The sequence below is a fragment of the Protobothrops mucrosquamatus genome, unplaced genomic scaffold, assembly GCF_001527695.2.
Source record: "Protobothrops mucrosquamatus isolate PMUCROS unplaced genomic scaffold, P.Mucros_1.0 scaffold11, whole genome shotgun sequence".
NCBI lineage: Eukaryota > Metazoa > Chordata > Lepidosauria > Squamata > Viperidae > Protobothrops > Protobothrops mucrosquamatus.
In genome coordinates this window covers 593,049-608,060 of record NW_015386398.1, presented here as the reverse complement: position 1 = coordinate 608,060, position 15,012 = coordinate 593,049, and the positions used below count along the sequence as shown (strand labels likewise).

At 42.7% G+C, this 15,012-nt stretch overlaps 2 protein-coding genes across 3 annotated transcripts; one reads left to right on the top strand and one right to left on the bottom strand.

Annotated features, from left to right (window-relative positions):
- The first annotated feature begins 2,364 nt into the window (after positions 1–2,364).
- Positions 2,365–6,595, top strand: LOC107282684 (aspartate beta-hydroxylase domain-containing protein 2). Its single transcript, XM_015810498.1, has 3 exons — positions 2,365–3,121; positions 4,395–4,508; positions 5,991–6,595. The coding sequence occupies exons 1-3, from the start codon at positions 2,365–2,367 to the stop codon at positions 6,098–6,100; spliced, it is 981 nt and encodes a 326-aa protein (XP_015665984.1). The 3' UTR covers positions 6,101–6,595.
- Positions 6,596–8,889: 2,294 nt separating this feature from the next.
- Positions 8,890–14,927, bottom strand: PAGR1 (PAXIP1 associated glutamate rich protein 1). Of its 2 annotated transcripts, XM_015810545.1 has the most exons (5): positions 14,771–14,927; positions 13,066–13,228; positions 11,140–11,536; positions 10,932–11,014; positions 8,890–9,268 (listed from the first exon to the last, which is right to left on the bottom strand). In XM_015810545.1, exons 3-5 carry the CDS (start codon positions 11,532–11,534, stop codon positions 9,084–9,086), a joined length of 663 nt encoding a protein of 220 aa, XP_015666031.1. In that variant the 5' UTR covers positions 11,535–11,536; positions 13,066–13,228; positions 14,771–14,927; the 3' UTR covers positions 8,890–9,083. The 2 variants fall into 2 exon arrangements, with proteins under 2 accessions (XP_015666031.1, XP_015666032.1); XM_015810546.1 differs by lacking the exon at positions 13,066–13,228 and having other exon boundaries at positions 14,771–14,783.
- Positions 14,928–15,012: the final 85 nt, after the last annotated feature.

The following is a 15,012-nucleotide window of genomic DNA, read 5'->3' as shown; positions in this document are numbered from 1 at the left end:
GTGTCAGCCGTGGATCCAGGAGGACACCCAGATTGCGCACCCTCTCCGAGGGGGCCAAAATTTCGCCCCCTATAGTCAGCGACGGAGTCAGCTGACTATGCCGGGGCGCCGGCAACCACAGCCACTCAGTCTTGGAAGGGTTGAGCCTGAGTCTGTTTCTCCCCATCCAGACCCGTACGGCCTCCAGGCACCGGGCCATTACGTCAAGGGCATCATTGGGGTGGCCTGGGGTGGAGATGTACAGCTGAGTATCATCAGCGTACTGATGGAAATCCACCCCAAAGCCACGGATGATCTCACCCAGCGGCTTCACATAAATATTGAACAATAGGGGAGAGAGGACCGACCCTTGTGGCACCCCACAAGTTAGGGGCCTTGGATTGCGTATAGATTTTTTTTTCCAAAAGAGGTTCAGCTATCAAATATTTATGTTGTCATTTTTGGGAAATTGAAGGCAGGCATCTAGGCAAAATCTCTGACTCCATTTGAGCTTATGCATTTCTCAGTGTGGGTTTGGGTTTGATGCCTTGTTTTTTATTTTTGTGAACTTTCATACCGTTCTAGTTTATTGTAGATATTTGCAAACCACAGGCCCCAGCAATTTTAAGGCAATATTTAGCATTGCACAGAAATGTTGTGTTTATTATTAAAATGTTCCCGTATTGTGCCAGGTTCTTTTATTTTCCTTTCCACAAAATCCATCTTAAAATTGCTGTTCTTTCTTCTTCTCTCTCTGCACCAACATTGTTTGTTACTTTTTCCATTCTCCAACTTCCCACTTCCCATCTGGGTTCCTTCATCCCTCACAACTCCAAGGTTTTGCCTCCCAATTATAACTCTCCTATAAAAAGTCTACCATCACCAATATGACCACCATCACCCCTCCCATCCTGGGCCTTTTTGTCTGGGGCTTCAGAAGCCAGGCACACAATCAAGATGAAAAATGCACTCTTGAAATAATTAGGGAAGGACAGATGTAGAGATTGTAGGGGTGAGGATGTGATCGCTCTTCAGGGGTGGAGTGGGGGGTGGCAGAAAAAAAGAACCTCCCCTCTTTGGTGGCTTCAACTTAATCTCCTCTCACAATGGTTACTATGAAAGTTGCTATGGGAGGATGGTTGCTAAGGAGGCACTGTGGTTGCCAGGCAGTTGCTAGGATATAGGTACCAGCAGCTGCTAAGGAAGATGCTAAGGATGGTTCACAGGAAAGTTCTGATTAGCAGTAACCATTGATGTGCAGCTTAAAGACTTATTTCAGAAATGCAACTGATATAGCAATCAGCTGCTGCCTGAAATGCATGGAGGGGGGAAGGGGAGCGGAAAGATGGCTGCGCTGCAGGCAGGGGTTGCCTCCAACGTGGCTGAGCCTAATGCTGCAGTTAGACGGAGGAGGGGCCCTAGTCTAAAGCAGACCTAGCTGGCAGCTTACCTTTTGCAGCCCTATACAAATTCATCATTCAATCCTACGCCCATCCCCCAAACCCTAGAAATGATTGCTTACTGATGAGATCAATCACTCAGGGGGACCATATGCCCATTCGAAGACTGTTGATACAGGGGGTTCCGGGCTGTGGTTGGGATGGCTGTTTATGCAGCGGAAGACTCGGCGTGTGCTGATACGAGGAAGGAGAGGAAGACGTCAAAGGGAGGGATGGCAGATTAGAGGAGGGGAGGGAGGGAGGGAGGGAGGGGGAAGCTCTAATCTTTTCCGGATGCCTCTGGTAGTCTATGTGCATGAAAAGAAATTACTGTAGACAATTGACAACGGAGGAGTTCAGCCAGGAGGAGATAGAAAGAGAATCACACAGGGAAGAGAGTGATAAAGGCATTTGGGGGAGAGACAGAGAAGGCAAGAATATTAGAAGATGGAATGACTGGGAAATGGACAAATGAAAGGTAGAGATTTTTTAAAAAAGGTAGGGAGAAGGCGGGGAGGGGAAACACATCTGTCTGGGGAAGGTATAATTTGTCTTGCAATAAATGGAGGACACCAGCAGAGAAGGTGACTAGTGAGGACGGAGTTAGAACAGACGGGAAATTACAGCAATGGAGGCAGATGAGAGGAGATAGACAGAATTGATAAGGCAGAATGAGAACCAGTTTAGAAGAAGAGGGTACAGCGATAGAGAGAGAGAAGAATGGGATGGTGGAAGGGAGAGAAGTGGTGAAAATGACTGACAGAAGGCTCAGAAACCAGGCATCTGTTTAAAGAACAGATCCATGCAGCAGCCAAGCAAAATATGAAATGAGCAGGAAGAAATAGAAAACTAGAGTTGAAAGGGCACCCTATGAATTGGCCTGGGCAATTCGGAATGGCTGGGCAGGCCAGCAGATTTGCATAAGATGCTCTAACTTTGCCTGAAGATGCCCAGCATTATGGCTGATTGGGGTCTCCGTGGTCTCCTCTCCCCGCTCCTCCCTGACCCCTCTACTTGGCACTCTCGACCAGAGCCAGCCATAGCTGTGCTAGGTTCTCTAGCCCTCTTGTTCATCTGGTACTGCTATCGTGTGGGGACAGGGCAGGTAGCCCCCGTGTCTCATCCACAAGGTGTGCCGACCGACGAAGGATGCCCTCGCCGTACCCTCAGGGGTGATGCCATCAATCAGCGCCTGTATCGCAGCCTGCGAGATTACGCCAAGCGCTATTCGTGGTCAGGTATGAACCGGCTGCACAAAGGTATCCGGGACCAAGCCCATTATCAGCTAGGTGAACGGATGGCAATCCAGAAGCCCAGTGCTTTCTACCTCCCCGACTTACCTTCGGCCCCCTATTTTCCCCGCGAGTCCCAGCGTCACGATGTGGAGATTCTTGAACTCAGTTTCCCAGCCATCCTACGGGAATTTGAGGGCATTGCAAGGGACTTTGAACCCGGAGCGCCAATGCCACGGGGATGGATGGTCAACGCCAACCCTGGCTGGCACAGTTATTACCTCTACCGACAGGGGGAGTGCATAGCACAGAATTGCCGCAGCTGCCCATGGACATATCGGGCACTGAGCGCGCTACGCACCTTTATCAACGCCAATTGCTTTGGAAACGCCTGCTTTAATGTCTTGCAGCCTGGAACTGTGCTACCTGGCACCTATGGGCCAACGAACACCAGGGTACGGTGCCATCTAGGTGAGCGAATGCTGGCGGAGCAATGAATGGGGCAGGTCACAGTGCCTACTTGGTAGGGAAGGGGCCCCAGTATCTGAAAACCTGTATTGCCAGCATCTCCTTTCAGTGTAATACATGCTGCCTAATTCCTGAACTCTTTTGTTCCCTAATCAGGAGCTGTTTATAAGCTTGGTTTGCCATTATTATTCTATTTTATTAACTAAGCCATTTATAATTACTAGCAGCCAAACAAGCAGATTGGAATAATTGTTGTGAACTGCAGCACTGCTTCAGATGAATTTGCTCCAGAAACCATAAGCAAATCTTATTTTTTAGAAAATCTGCAGGTGGCAAGTGGCATTTCAGAAGAGGCATTCTTTGTAGGATGCCTCTTCAGGGGAGGTGCTATGAGAAAGAGGCATCATTGGCCAACACTTTGATTCACAGTGCAAGTATGATGGGTAGGTGGGGTAGGTAGTACAAGGAGCATCAAGTAAACTACTTTTATCTTTTTATTTAAAACATTTTTAGCCCCCATCCCTGGTCTTATAACCAACTCTGAGTGGCTCCTAATCAAACATTTTCTAAAAGTTTAAAATTTTTCATTATCTCACATTAAAATCTCAGGCATTTGACCTCAAGTGAAGGCAGAAGGATATGAACAGAGTTTTTCAGAAAAGGTTTTTTTTTAATGTTGTGCAGATCTTCTTTTCCAGGTCTCCAATTATCTTCTGTGGTCCCAAAGGTGCTTTTTCCAAAAGGCAACTGGACTTTCTTGCTTCTTTTCTTTGAAAACTTTTCGCTTCTCATCCAAGAAGCTTCTTCAGTTACTGAAGAAGTTTCTTGGAGGAGAAGCTAAAGGTTTTCAAAAGAAAAAAAGCCAAGAAAGTCCAGTTGCCTTTTGGAAAAAGCACCTTTGGGACAACCATGACCTGGATGATTGAGAATCTCTGTAGACAATTATCTTCTGTAATTTCTATATTCCTGCTATGACTGTTGTTTGCAAGACAGGCAGCTTTTTAACTTTCTGCTAAACTAAGATGAGGATCCCCAGGTTGTGGCCACAATTCTGGATAGGGGTGATAAAAATTCTATATCGAAATGGGATACCCATTCTTGGTTTTGCAAATGACAGCTCCCTCTTTCTCCCAGCGTAGGAAGATTTTTCCATCATTAGTGCTTTAAATCAGCATGTTTCTCTTCTCTCTCTTGTATGAGGGAGTGGGGTGGGAGGTGGGATACAAAGCATCCTTCATTAAGCCTCTCTCACACAGCTTCTTCATTCTTCTTCTAGGGCTAAAAGTGCCACCTGGTTGTGAGTTGGTGGTGGGTGGTGAACCACAGTGCTGGTCTGAAGGATACTGCCTTCTGGTGGACGATTCCTTCTTGCACACCACAGCCCATAATGGTAAGAGAGCACAGAAAGCAGGCGTGAGGGCTGAAGTGAGTTGACATCAAAAATCTATCCTTCCCCCAAGATAGTTGGGGACTAGGACTTCCTTGAAAGTTGTCCTTTGTATAAATTTATTCTGAATAAGAGTGCTCATCTGCACATTTCAGTTTTAGGAATGTTACATGGAGGTTGATTGTCTGTCTCTTATCTCACTTCTCCAGTGAGACATGGCCTCTTTAAAAGGTCTCAGAGTATGATGGATCCAATTAAATACTATCCTATTAAATTCACAACCATCTGACTACATCTAGACAATTTTCTTTCCTACCATTCTCTCTGTGTGGGATTTCGGGAAGTTTCCCAAAGAGAATGTATATTGCACAATTTTAAGACTCCATCTAACAGAGCGTTGGGGTATTTTATTTATTTCCAGGGAAAGGTCTTTCTTGCAGGAATAATCTGTTCAGGAACAATGATGGGCAGAGCTGAAGCGAGTGAAAGGTGAAGTCCAAAGATAAAATAGGTAGCGCCAAAATCCTCCTACCCATTTTCTGGTATCCTATTATTTTGGTGATTGTTTGACAACACTGGACATGCATAATTGGCCAACACTCTGATTCACAGTGTAAGTATGATGAGTAGGTGGGTAGGTAGTACAAGGAGCATCAAGTAAACTTTTTATCTTTTTATTTAAAACATTTATATAGCCCCCATCCCTGGTCTTATAACCAACCCTGGGTGGCTCCTAATCAAGTTTTCTAAGAGTTTTGCTGAATTATCTGGGCACACAAAGCAGTTTAACTACAATCTAAACCAGTGATGGCGAACCTTTTAGAGACTGAGTGCCCAAACTGCAACCCAAAACCCACTTATGCATCGTCAAGTGCCGGGTGGGCGTGGCCCATTGGGTGGGGGTGGCTGCGGTGGTAACAGCAGACTGGGTGGGACTAAAAAGTTCAATCAATCAATTCCAACTATGCAAGATCTTTTTTTCCCCCGCAAGAAGTTGAAATTGACTGATTGAATCTTTTTCTCTTTTTTTGCACACTGTGGTGGAGGCCTAAGGTGAAAAGGTTTTATAAAACCCAGCTGAAGGCCTAGGACTGGGGCGATAGCGCGGGTGCCCACAGAGAGGGCTCTGAGTGCCGCCTCTGGCACCCATGCCATAGGTTCGCCACCAGTGATCTAAACCATTAATTATGGCGCGGGTTTTTTGGATATGTCCAACCTTGCTGTTCTAAAATATGGTTGGCAAGTATCACACTAAACCACAAACTAGCCAACCCCATTTATATCCCATATGTTTGCAGCATCAAATTATGTCTTTTTGATGTATTTTTTTTCCCCTTTCATTTCACCTGGCAAGCTATCAGGGTGAGAAACATCATTTTGGTCAGATCTCCTCCAATTGTTGAAAAGGATTTGAAATTAAATTGAGGGCTATATATAACACTGGGACTACTTGTGAGATGATCATTGCAACCATCTTTGTTACAGGTTCCCCCAGCGATGGACCTCAAGTGATTTTTATTGCTGATCTCTGGCATCCCAACGTAGCAGGACCTGAGCGACAGGCATTAGATTATATCTTTGCCCCAGGTCGATAGATGCTTGGCCTAACAAGTATTGGGGGCATGGACACAATCTCCCAAATATTTGCTGCTCCTCACAAAAAAACAACCACTCCCTACACTGTTGTCTTGATCTAGATTCATTGTTTTGCAGACTGAATTAGGTCCAATGTGTAATGCAAAAGCCACAAAGAGATTTGCGAAGCCATGAAAATGTATTTTCCTTCAAGGTGATTCTGTGCCCTTTCATAAGACTCATCCTAGAGATTTTTGTGATCTGGGACATTTGGGTTTCCTTTCTTGCATTGTATAGTTCCTTGTGGTTTTTTCTCCTCTTACGGCACTGTTCTGTTAAGCCTGTGCAGGTGGGAATGTTGCTGACTACACTCTAGTACTAGTTACCCTCAAATTTAATGAAGTATATGAAATCCACGTTCTGAATTAATAGTATAGATTTCTCCAGGATTATTTTGGGAAGAAAAGGAGGGTAAGAATTAACCAAAGTATAATACTCTGTTTCCACCTGTCTATGACAAATTGTTATTCTTACACAATATCTGTAGCTCAACATTTGTGTCAAGGGATTTAATTTCGAAAAATTCTAGCCAGCTGTATTCCAATAAAATCCTTAGAGACTCATGGGTTTTTTTTGTCCAGACATTTTTTTCTTGCAGGAGCAAACATTCAGAACTTACTCATAAAATGTGCTTTACGAGATTAAAGGCACAATTTTACTCTTGAACATCAGTCAGGTTTATTTAAAAAGTGCATTAAGCTCTGATGTCGGGAAGTGCAACCAAACACAGTTGAGGGAAAAATCACATGGGATGGAGATTAAAAGCTGCAGGAGTTAAGGTGGAGATCACTGAAATCACTGATAGGATAGTACTAGTATATGAGGAGAACATGTGATGCACATTCGTCAGGAATATTACTATGCCAAATCAAGTAAGCTCTTTTTCTTTCATGTTTCCTGTACACTTTTAAAAATATTTTTAATTAGAATTTTACAGTACAGGTAGTTGACTTACAACCACAAAATTTGTTGTTAATGAGACATTTAAATGAATTTTGCCCCATTTTACGACCTTTCTTGCCACAGTTATTAAGTGAATCACTGCAGCTGATAAATTAGTAAGACGGTTGTTAAGTGAATCTGGCTTCCCCATTGACTTTGCTTGTCAGGTCGCAAAAGCTGATCCCATGACCCCGGGATACTGTAGCGGTCATAAATATAAATCAGTTGCCAAGCATCCAAATTTTGATCTAGTGACCATGGGGATGCTGCGACAGTTGTAAGTGTGAAAAACGGTCATAAGTCATGAACGGGGCTGGACTAGAAGACCTCCAAGGTCCCTTCCAGCTCTGTTATTCTATTCTATTCTATTTCTATTTCTATTCTACTTTTTTCCATGCCATTGTAACTTTGAACGGTTACTAAATGAACTGTTGTAACTCAAGGACTACCTGTCCAATAAAAGTATAAAAAGTTAAAAAAGAGAAAAATGAATCAAAAGAAAGAAAAACAGAAATTTGCCCTCCTACTCCTATCTTATTCTTTGCCTTCTCTTTCTGATTCCCAAACTCATAAGACGTCAGTTCAGTCTTTTCTTCTTACACCAAAAACTCCATTTAAGACTACCAATCTTTTAAAAGTCTTTGTCGTTTTTTCCCCCTATCAGATTCCTCTACACATTTTGTTTTAAATCCTCACAGTATGAGTCACTGTTGTTCACCTCTTATACTTGTTCTTAAGGTGTTTTTTTTTAACTTTGGCAGTGGGATCTTATTATCCCTCAAATAATACTTTTAAAGGGTACATGAATAATATGCTAAAAGAAGCACACCGCGCACAAAAAAGAGCATCTCACACTTTTGAAGTGGAATCTGCTAAGTTTATTTGCCAGATTTATGTCTATTTGTCCAAGTCTAATTACATCCAGCAGGAATTCTAAATGCAGTTTTTCTCTTTTTCCTGCACAACAAATTCCCGAGAGGAGAACAAAAGACTCACTGTGTCCTCTCCATTACGCTGTGGAGGAGATGACAGTCACATTTTCCATCTATGCATGTAAACGTAAACATGCTGATGTTTGCAAATTGTTTATAGATTAAAGGTGATCGAGTTTGGTTACCATTTAAGATTTCTGATTAACAAGGCTATATTCCTTGGCAACTCTTAGGTACGGTACTTATGCCTTTCATTCACACGAAGGGAGGAACTGTTCTTTTTGCCTCCTGCAAGTTCGGAAACGGCAAGGGATTATCGCAGCAGCTGCACTGCCCTTTCACATCACAGGACATTTGTGACAAGGCACCCCAGGGCTTCATCAACTCCGAAATCACAGAAAGATTGAGGGTGAGCAGACAAAATGGGGTACAAGTAACCTAAACTGGGACAGAACTTCTGTGTCTAAGCAATGCGGTTGTTAAGTGAGTTACACCTGATTGAACATTTTTGCCAGTTGTTAAGTGAATTGCTGAGGTTGTTAAGTGAATCCAGCTTCCCTCATTGACTTTGTTTGTTGGAAGATGGCTGTGTAGGCCGCAAATAGGGATCATGTGACCCTGGGACACTGCAAATATCATGACCACATGCTGGTTGCCAAGCGGCTGAATTTTGATCCTATGAACGTGGGGACGGTTGTAACTGCAAGGAGCAGCCATCAGTTTTTTCACTGCTGTTGTAATTTTGAATGGTTGCTAAATGAACGGTTGTGAGGACTATCTTACATGGCAAGTGAAACTGTTAAGTCCTCAACAAATCCTCTCCTCCTGACTAGCAACTCTTTCCATTAATGTAAGAATAGTTCACAGAAATTAAATTAAAAGCAAACTCACAGAGTTTTATTACACCCCAAAACTTGAAAGCAAGTACCTCCAGCAACCCAGACGGGATCAGGGTCAAATTCCAGGGCACTAACAGATGCATCGAGTTTATGCAGGAGTTCCTTCCCCTTGTATCTGAATCCATAGTTCCACTCCATCCTCCTCTCTCGGCTCCTCTTATTCATTACCATTAGTATTTGCGCTGACGAAGGAAGAGACCAGAGGGCCGTTTTGGAGTGGGTACATCATCTGAATCAAGGTCAAAGAGGTCACAGCCAGTCTTCCTAATTTGCTCCTCCAGCACTTTATGGCGCTTCATGTCTGATAGCACTTTGTCCAGGCGGGCTTCTCTTTTCTGACTCTTAGCTAATGTCCCTGGAAATTAATCACAAATCATGAATGGAAGATGAAGTTCATACATCATACTAGCTTAATAGGCCAGCGAGGTAAAAATATAATGCACTTCCTACTGTTCTTGCAGAGAATTGCAAAATAATTAAAAATCACGAGGAAGCAGGTGGGAGAAAACTGCCTAGCAACAGCATTTATTTGTTGGGTTAAGAAATTGACATCTTTGCTACCTATCAATAAATTATCTCAATACATTTTTATATAGACAGTCCTCAACTTACAACCATTTGTTTAGTGAACTCTGATTTAAACCATTTGTCTGTCTAGGATCTTCTTTCTAAAAATCTACCATTTTTAATGAACCCTCGTGGGAAAGGTGGAATGAAGGACATCACAGACTCTGAAAATATAACCATTATACACATACACACAAACACACACACACAATGTACTGAGTCAGTATTGATCCTTGGTGCTTGGGACTTTCTTGTTTTTCTTTAGAGACATTTAGCTTCTCATCCAAGAAGCTTCTTTAGCTCTGACTGGATGGTGAGGCTGAATTCTTCAGTCAGAGCTGAAGAAGCTTCTTGGATGAGAAGCGAAACGTCTTCAAAGAAAAACAAGAAAGTCCAGTAGCCTCATGAAAAACCACCTTTGGGACAACCATGACCTGGATGACTGACAATCTCCATAGATATTTTCTTGGCAAGGTTTTTTAGAAATGGTTTGCCATTGCTTCCTTGCTAGGGCCGAGAGAGTGGGACTGGCTCAAGGCTATCCAGCTGGCTAGGTACCTAGGCTGGGACTAAAACTCCTGGTCTTCCAGTTTCTATCCTAGTGCCTTAACCACTCATCAAACTGGCCTTCTCTGGAGTTTTCAACTTCAATAAAAATGATTAAATGGGTAAAATTATGCAAGTTAGGAAGAGCTTTTCTCTTTTCTCTCTTGCATAAGCTAGAAGTTGGAGTCATCTAATAAATGGTGGGAGGTTCAGGACAGCCAAGAGGATGTAGTTCTTCAATCAACTTACCATCGGAGGAGGGATGACTCTCAACTTTGCATTATAAAAGGGCCAGACATCAAGTCAAGGAGAATTATACAGTCCATAGCTGCTAGTAATCATGGCCGAACACGACCAATCATGAGTCCCTTTTTTCAGTGCTGCTGTAACTTCAAATGGTTGCTAAAAGAATGGTTGTAAGGACTATCTGTGTATGGCAAGTGAAATTGGTCCTCAACAACTGCTCCTCTCCCATTTGCTAAACAAATGGTTTGTTTATATTTGAATATGATATGATGATCTGAATATGATGGCGCAGAGGTTAGAACACAGCACTGCAGGCTAACTCTGCCGACTGCCAGCAGTTCGATCCTAACTGGCTCAAGGTCCACAGTCTTCCATCCTTCCGAGGTCAATAATATGAGGACCCAGATTGTTGGGGGCAATAGGCTGACTCTGTAAATCGCTTAGAGAGGGCTATAAAGCTGTATATAAGTCTAAGTACTATTGCTATTTGCAATAGGTAACACAAGAGGGAAGGTCCTACTGCATCCACACCCAGCTCGTTGGCTTCCCATAAGCAAGTGGTGGGCCAGCTTGGGGGCAGAATGCTCTATTCCATAATTCATTGGCCTGGCAATGCTCTTCTGTCTTCTTATGGAAACTCAATTGCCTTCTTTACGTACCAGGAGTTCTCCGTCGATCAATCAAGGAGCTTTTGGGAGAGGAAGGCTCATCGTCAAAGTCGAACTCAGTAGGCACATGAGGCCTGGAGCAAACAGAGAAAAAAAGAATCAACCTGGCAATATCTCAGCCTATCGTTCCTCCACTTAATATAACCTCAAATCTTAGATCCCCCCCCATTTAAGCCAAATACAAAAACCCATTTCTCACTTCTCCTCTTCCTCTTCTTCCTGGTGTTCAGATTGTCCTTCAGATTTATCCTCATCTTCACTGTCAGGCTCTGGGGTTGGGTTGCGCCGAGGGAGGATTTCGGCCTGAATCTCCAGAGTCCCGTGTTCAGCAATGAGCTCATATAAATGGCGGATCTCCTTGGGTTCAGGCATCCAGTTATCTGGAGAATCCAGCTCCTCATCGCTGCAGGGAACACACCAGTCCTCTTCAGCAGATTCATCATCCTTCCCTGATAACTCCCCCTCTGTTTCTCTGGCAGCAGCATCTTGTTCCTCAGTGGCAGAAGCTAAATCTGGAGCAGGCCCATCTTCCACTGCCAAGGATTGCATCCCTGAGGTCACTTCCCCTTCCTCCACAGTGTTGGCCTCTTCCATGGCTGTAATAAAGAGAAGATGAGGCCACAGGATAAGCACAGATACGGTGAACTCTGAGGTGTCAAGATTCTAAGATAACTGGCTAAACATTAGCAAATAAAACCCTGTAGCTATTCTAGTATTTATCCCCAAACGAAGAAAGGCACAAAATAATGTTGGATTATCGAAAAGCAAGGTAAAGAGTCCCTGCGGGTTTTACTCCAGTTGCTGACTATAAGGGGCATTGCTTATCTCCATTTCAAGGCCATTGAGCCAGCACCGTCAGAAGACATTTCCGTGGTCATGTGACCAACATGACAACACGGAGCACTGTTACCTTCCCACCCAAGTGGTACCTATTTATCTACTCGCATTTGCATGGTTACGAACTACTAGGTTGGCAGGAACTGGGGCGAGAATGGGAACTCATCCCGTCATATGGTATGTGGCTCTGCAACCTGGACTGCCGGCTTTCCAGCCGACAGGCCCGTGTCTTAACCATTTAGCCACCCCTGGGTTCAAAATATACTGTTGAGACACAAATCAAGCTGGGATCTCTCCCTGTAATTCAACCAATCTAGTTCACAAGGTTGCTAGAAAAGATCGGGTCACCCAGGGAAAAACATACTGAATTCCCCAAAGAAAAGATGTAAAACAAATTCCAAGACTGATTATTTGAAACCATATTAAAATAGCTAGAGGCAAACGCTAAGGAAGCTTTTGTCAACCCAGTGGAATTCAACTTATCCTTTCACAATTATTTGGAGAGTACCGGTGTTGACAAGATGGTCGTTTGAACTGCTATGATTGTCAACATACCTACCATTGAAAAAACATCTTCTGATTAGATGGTCTTTTGGACACTAAAGTTTCGGTTCACAATAAACAGAATTTTTATCATCTACTGACCCCTAATAGATTTATGCCACTAACAGATCCTCTACCAAAACAGCAAAAGAGAAGGGCTTCTAGGAGAAGTATGATGAACTGAAGACAGCTCTGTGAAAGGAGCACCAATGACCATGGCAAAGCCCAAGGAACCAGTGAGTAGACGGGTTCCTTGGAACTTCTCTGGATAAGGAAAGGACAAGAGATCACCCACATATGCTCCGGACAATTGCTCTTCATGAGGAGACCATGGGACAGCAATCTTCCATGGGTTTGAGTAGTGAGAGACAAAGGAATTAGCCATCTTGTTCACAACCATGGTGAAGCCTTTCAAAGGATACTCAGTTTGCAAATCTCACTTTCTAACGACTTTCAGAAATTCCCTGCTAACTATTTGGAAGATATCAGAGAGACCTTTGGAATAACAGGATCTGAAAAGTCTTCACTGGATGGGTTTATTTTCAGCTTTGAACAAACAAATTAATTACAAGATTAAGAACTTAAAAATTTTGAAATAAGCAGCAAAAAGCTAAATATGATTTTGATCTAAAAAGTCAGAAATGGATTTAAGGAAGGGCCAAGGTAATTTGGAACACTGACTTTTGCTATACGCTTTTGGAATTAACTATATAAAAAAGCAACTTCTCATGCAAAACATACTTACTCTGGTTAGGTTTTAATAATATCTTTTATTAGGCCTCCAAGATATTGCAAGAATGGGCAAGAAGGTTTTTTAAAAGGCCATTTCACCAGGGGAATTAAAAGCAGTATACAAAGATGGTTTTGATTCCAATGATTTTTCCAGAGATGGAAGTCATGATGAAAGCCTATAATAATTTAGAAGAATATACATACTATTACAAAAAGTATTTAAAAGTATTACAGATGAAATTACAATCTTGGACATTCAGTTGCTAAAGAGTGGCAGGAGACAAACACCACAATCCTACAGAAATCTAAATAGGTGTATATAGTATAACTTTATGTTTAGGTGGATTGCTTTTAAATTAGTATACATAGTCTGATTATTCCAAAATTAATTACCTGGCCCAAGTTTGAAGAAGGCAGTATAGATATATGAATTTAATGGATGAAACATGAGTTCTCTGGGTCTCAAACCAAGTTTTCTTTACTTCAGGTCTCTTATTTGTAATTATGGGCAATACTAATATAACAATTCACTAGAGTTGGTGTAACAATACAGCCAGTTTGGTGTAGTGATTAAAGGCTAGACACCAGAAGACCATGAGTTCTAGTCCTGCTTTAGTCAAGAAAGTCAGCTGAGTGACTTTGGGCCAGTCACACACACAGCCCAATCTATCTCACAGGCTTGTTGTTGTAGGGAAAATAAGAGGAGGAAGGAGGTATGATCGCCACCTTGAGTTACTTATAAAATAATAAAGACAGGATAAAAATCTAATAAAAAATAACTAGAAAACATACACAAAATGTTGCCCGTTGAAACTCTGTACAAATAGAGGTAGTCCTCGACTTACAACAGTTCATTTAGTGACCGTTCAAAGTTACAACAGCACTGAAAAAAGTGACTTATTATTGTTTTTCACACGGCCATTGCAGCATCCCCATGGTCACGTGATTAAAATTCAGATGCTTGGCAATTGACTCATATTTATGACAGTTGCAGTATCCCGAGATCAGATGATCCCCTTTTGCAACCTTCTGACAAAGTCAACCGGGAAGCTGGATTCATTTAACAACCATGTCACTAACTTAACAACTGCAGTGATTCACTTAACTGTGGCAAGAAAGGTCGTAAATTGCGGCAAAACAGAATTTTGGGGCTCAATTGTGGTCATAAGTCAAGGACTATCTGAACTGTCACATTCTAATTAAAAATATTTTGAAAAGTGTACAGGAAATATGAATGAAAAAGAGCTTATTTGATTTGGGATAGTGATATTCTGGACAAATATGGATTAATTCTGTTCTCATGTACTAGTACTATCCTATCAGTGGGGCAACAGAAATTTTGGGCTCAATTGTGATCATAAGTCGAGGACTATCTGTATTTTCTGATAGTTATAATTTAATGGAAGTGAACAAATAATCAGTAGCCAAAACTAATCAGGTTTTCACACCAATGCCATAAACTAGACCATATTCATATCTTTCGGGGGGTGGGGGAAGAAGACTCTGTCTGGAGCCATGATTTTCTGAAGACCTACCCCAAATCTCCAAACGTTAACCGTGAGAATGAGTCAAACGAAGTTAAGGATTTCGGTACAGGAGTTAAGCGCAGTCTTAGAGCTGCAATCCTGCGTTCAAGTGCGGGATTGTAAGTGAGATACTCACGGAACCAAAGTATTTAACTGCTTTGCAAAAATCAGATGCCTCGGATTTAGACTTACGCCAATAAGAGAGCGTCGAGCTTCACCAACCTAAAGGCACACATTGTCTTTTTCAGAAATAGCATTCTATATATGCTCAGAGGCACTACATCCCCAGTTCCAAGGGGCGGCGCTAAGCCCCGAGCAAATGATTCGGCCACTCCACTGCCCATCCACGCATCGGAGCTCGCGAGCGCTCTTCCCCACCCCCACTTCCCCTCTAGCGAGACTGCAAAAGTCGAGCCCAGCACAATCGATCGCAG

Coding starts and splice junctions, on each gene's coding strand:
- LOC107282684 (XM_015810498.1), top strand. CDS start 2,365: ATGCCCAGCATTATGGCTGATTGGGGTCTCCGTGGTCTCCTCTCCCCG. Junction 3,122..4,394: donor CAGGGTACGGTGCCATCTAG/GTGAGCGAATGC, acceptor TTCTTCTTCTAG/GGCTAAAAGTGCCACCTGGT. Junction 4,509..5,990: donor GCACACCACAGCCCATAATG/GTAAGAGAGCAC, acceptor TCTTTGTTACAG/GTTCCCCCAGCGATGGACCT.
- PAGR1 (XM_015810545.1), bottom strand. CDS start 11,534: ATGGAAGAGGCCAACACTGTGGAGGAAGGGGAAGTGACCTCAGGGATG. Junction 11,015..11,139: donor GAAGAAGAGGAAGAGGAGAA/GTGAGAAATGGG, acceptor TGTTTGCTCCAG/GCCTCATGTGCCTACTGAGT. Junction 9,269..10,931: donor TGATCGACGGAGAACTCCTG/GTACGTAAAGAA, acceptor ATTAATTTCCAG/GGACATTAGCTAAGAGTCAG.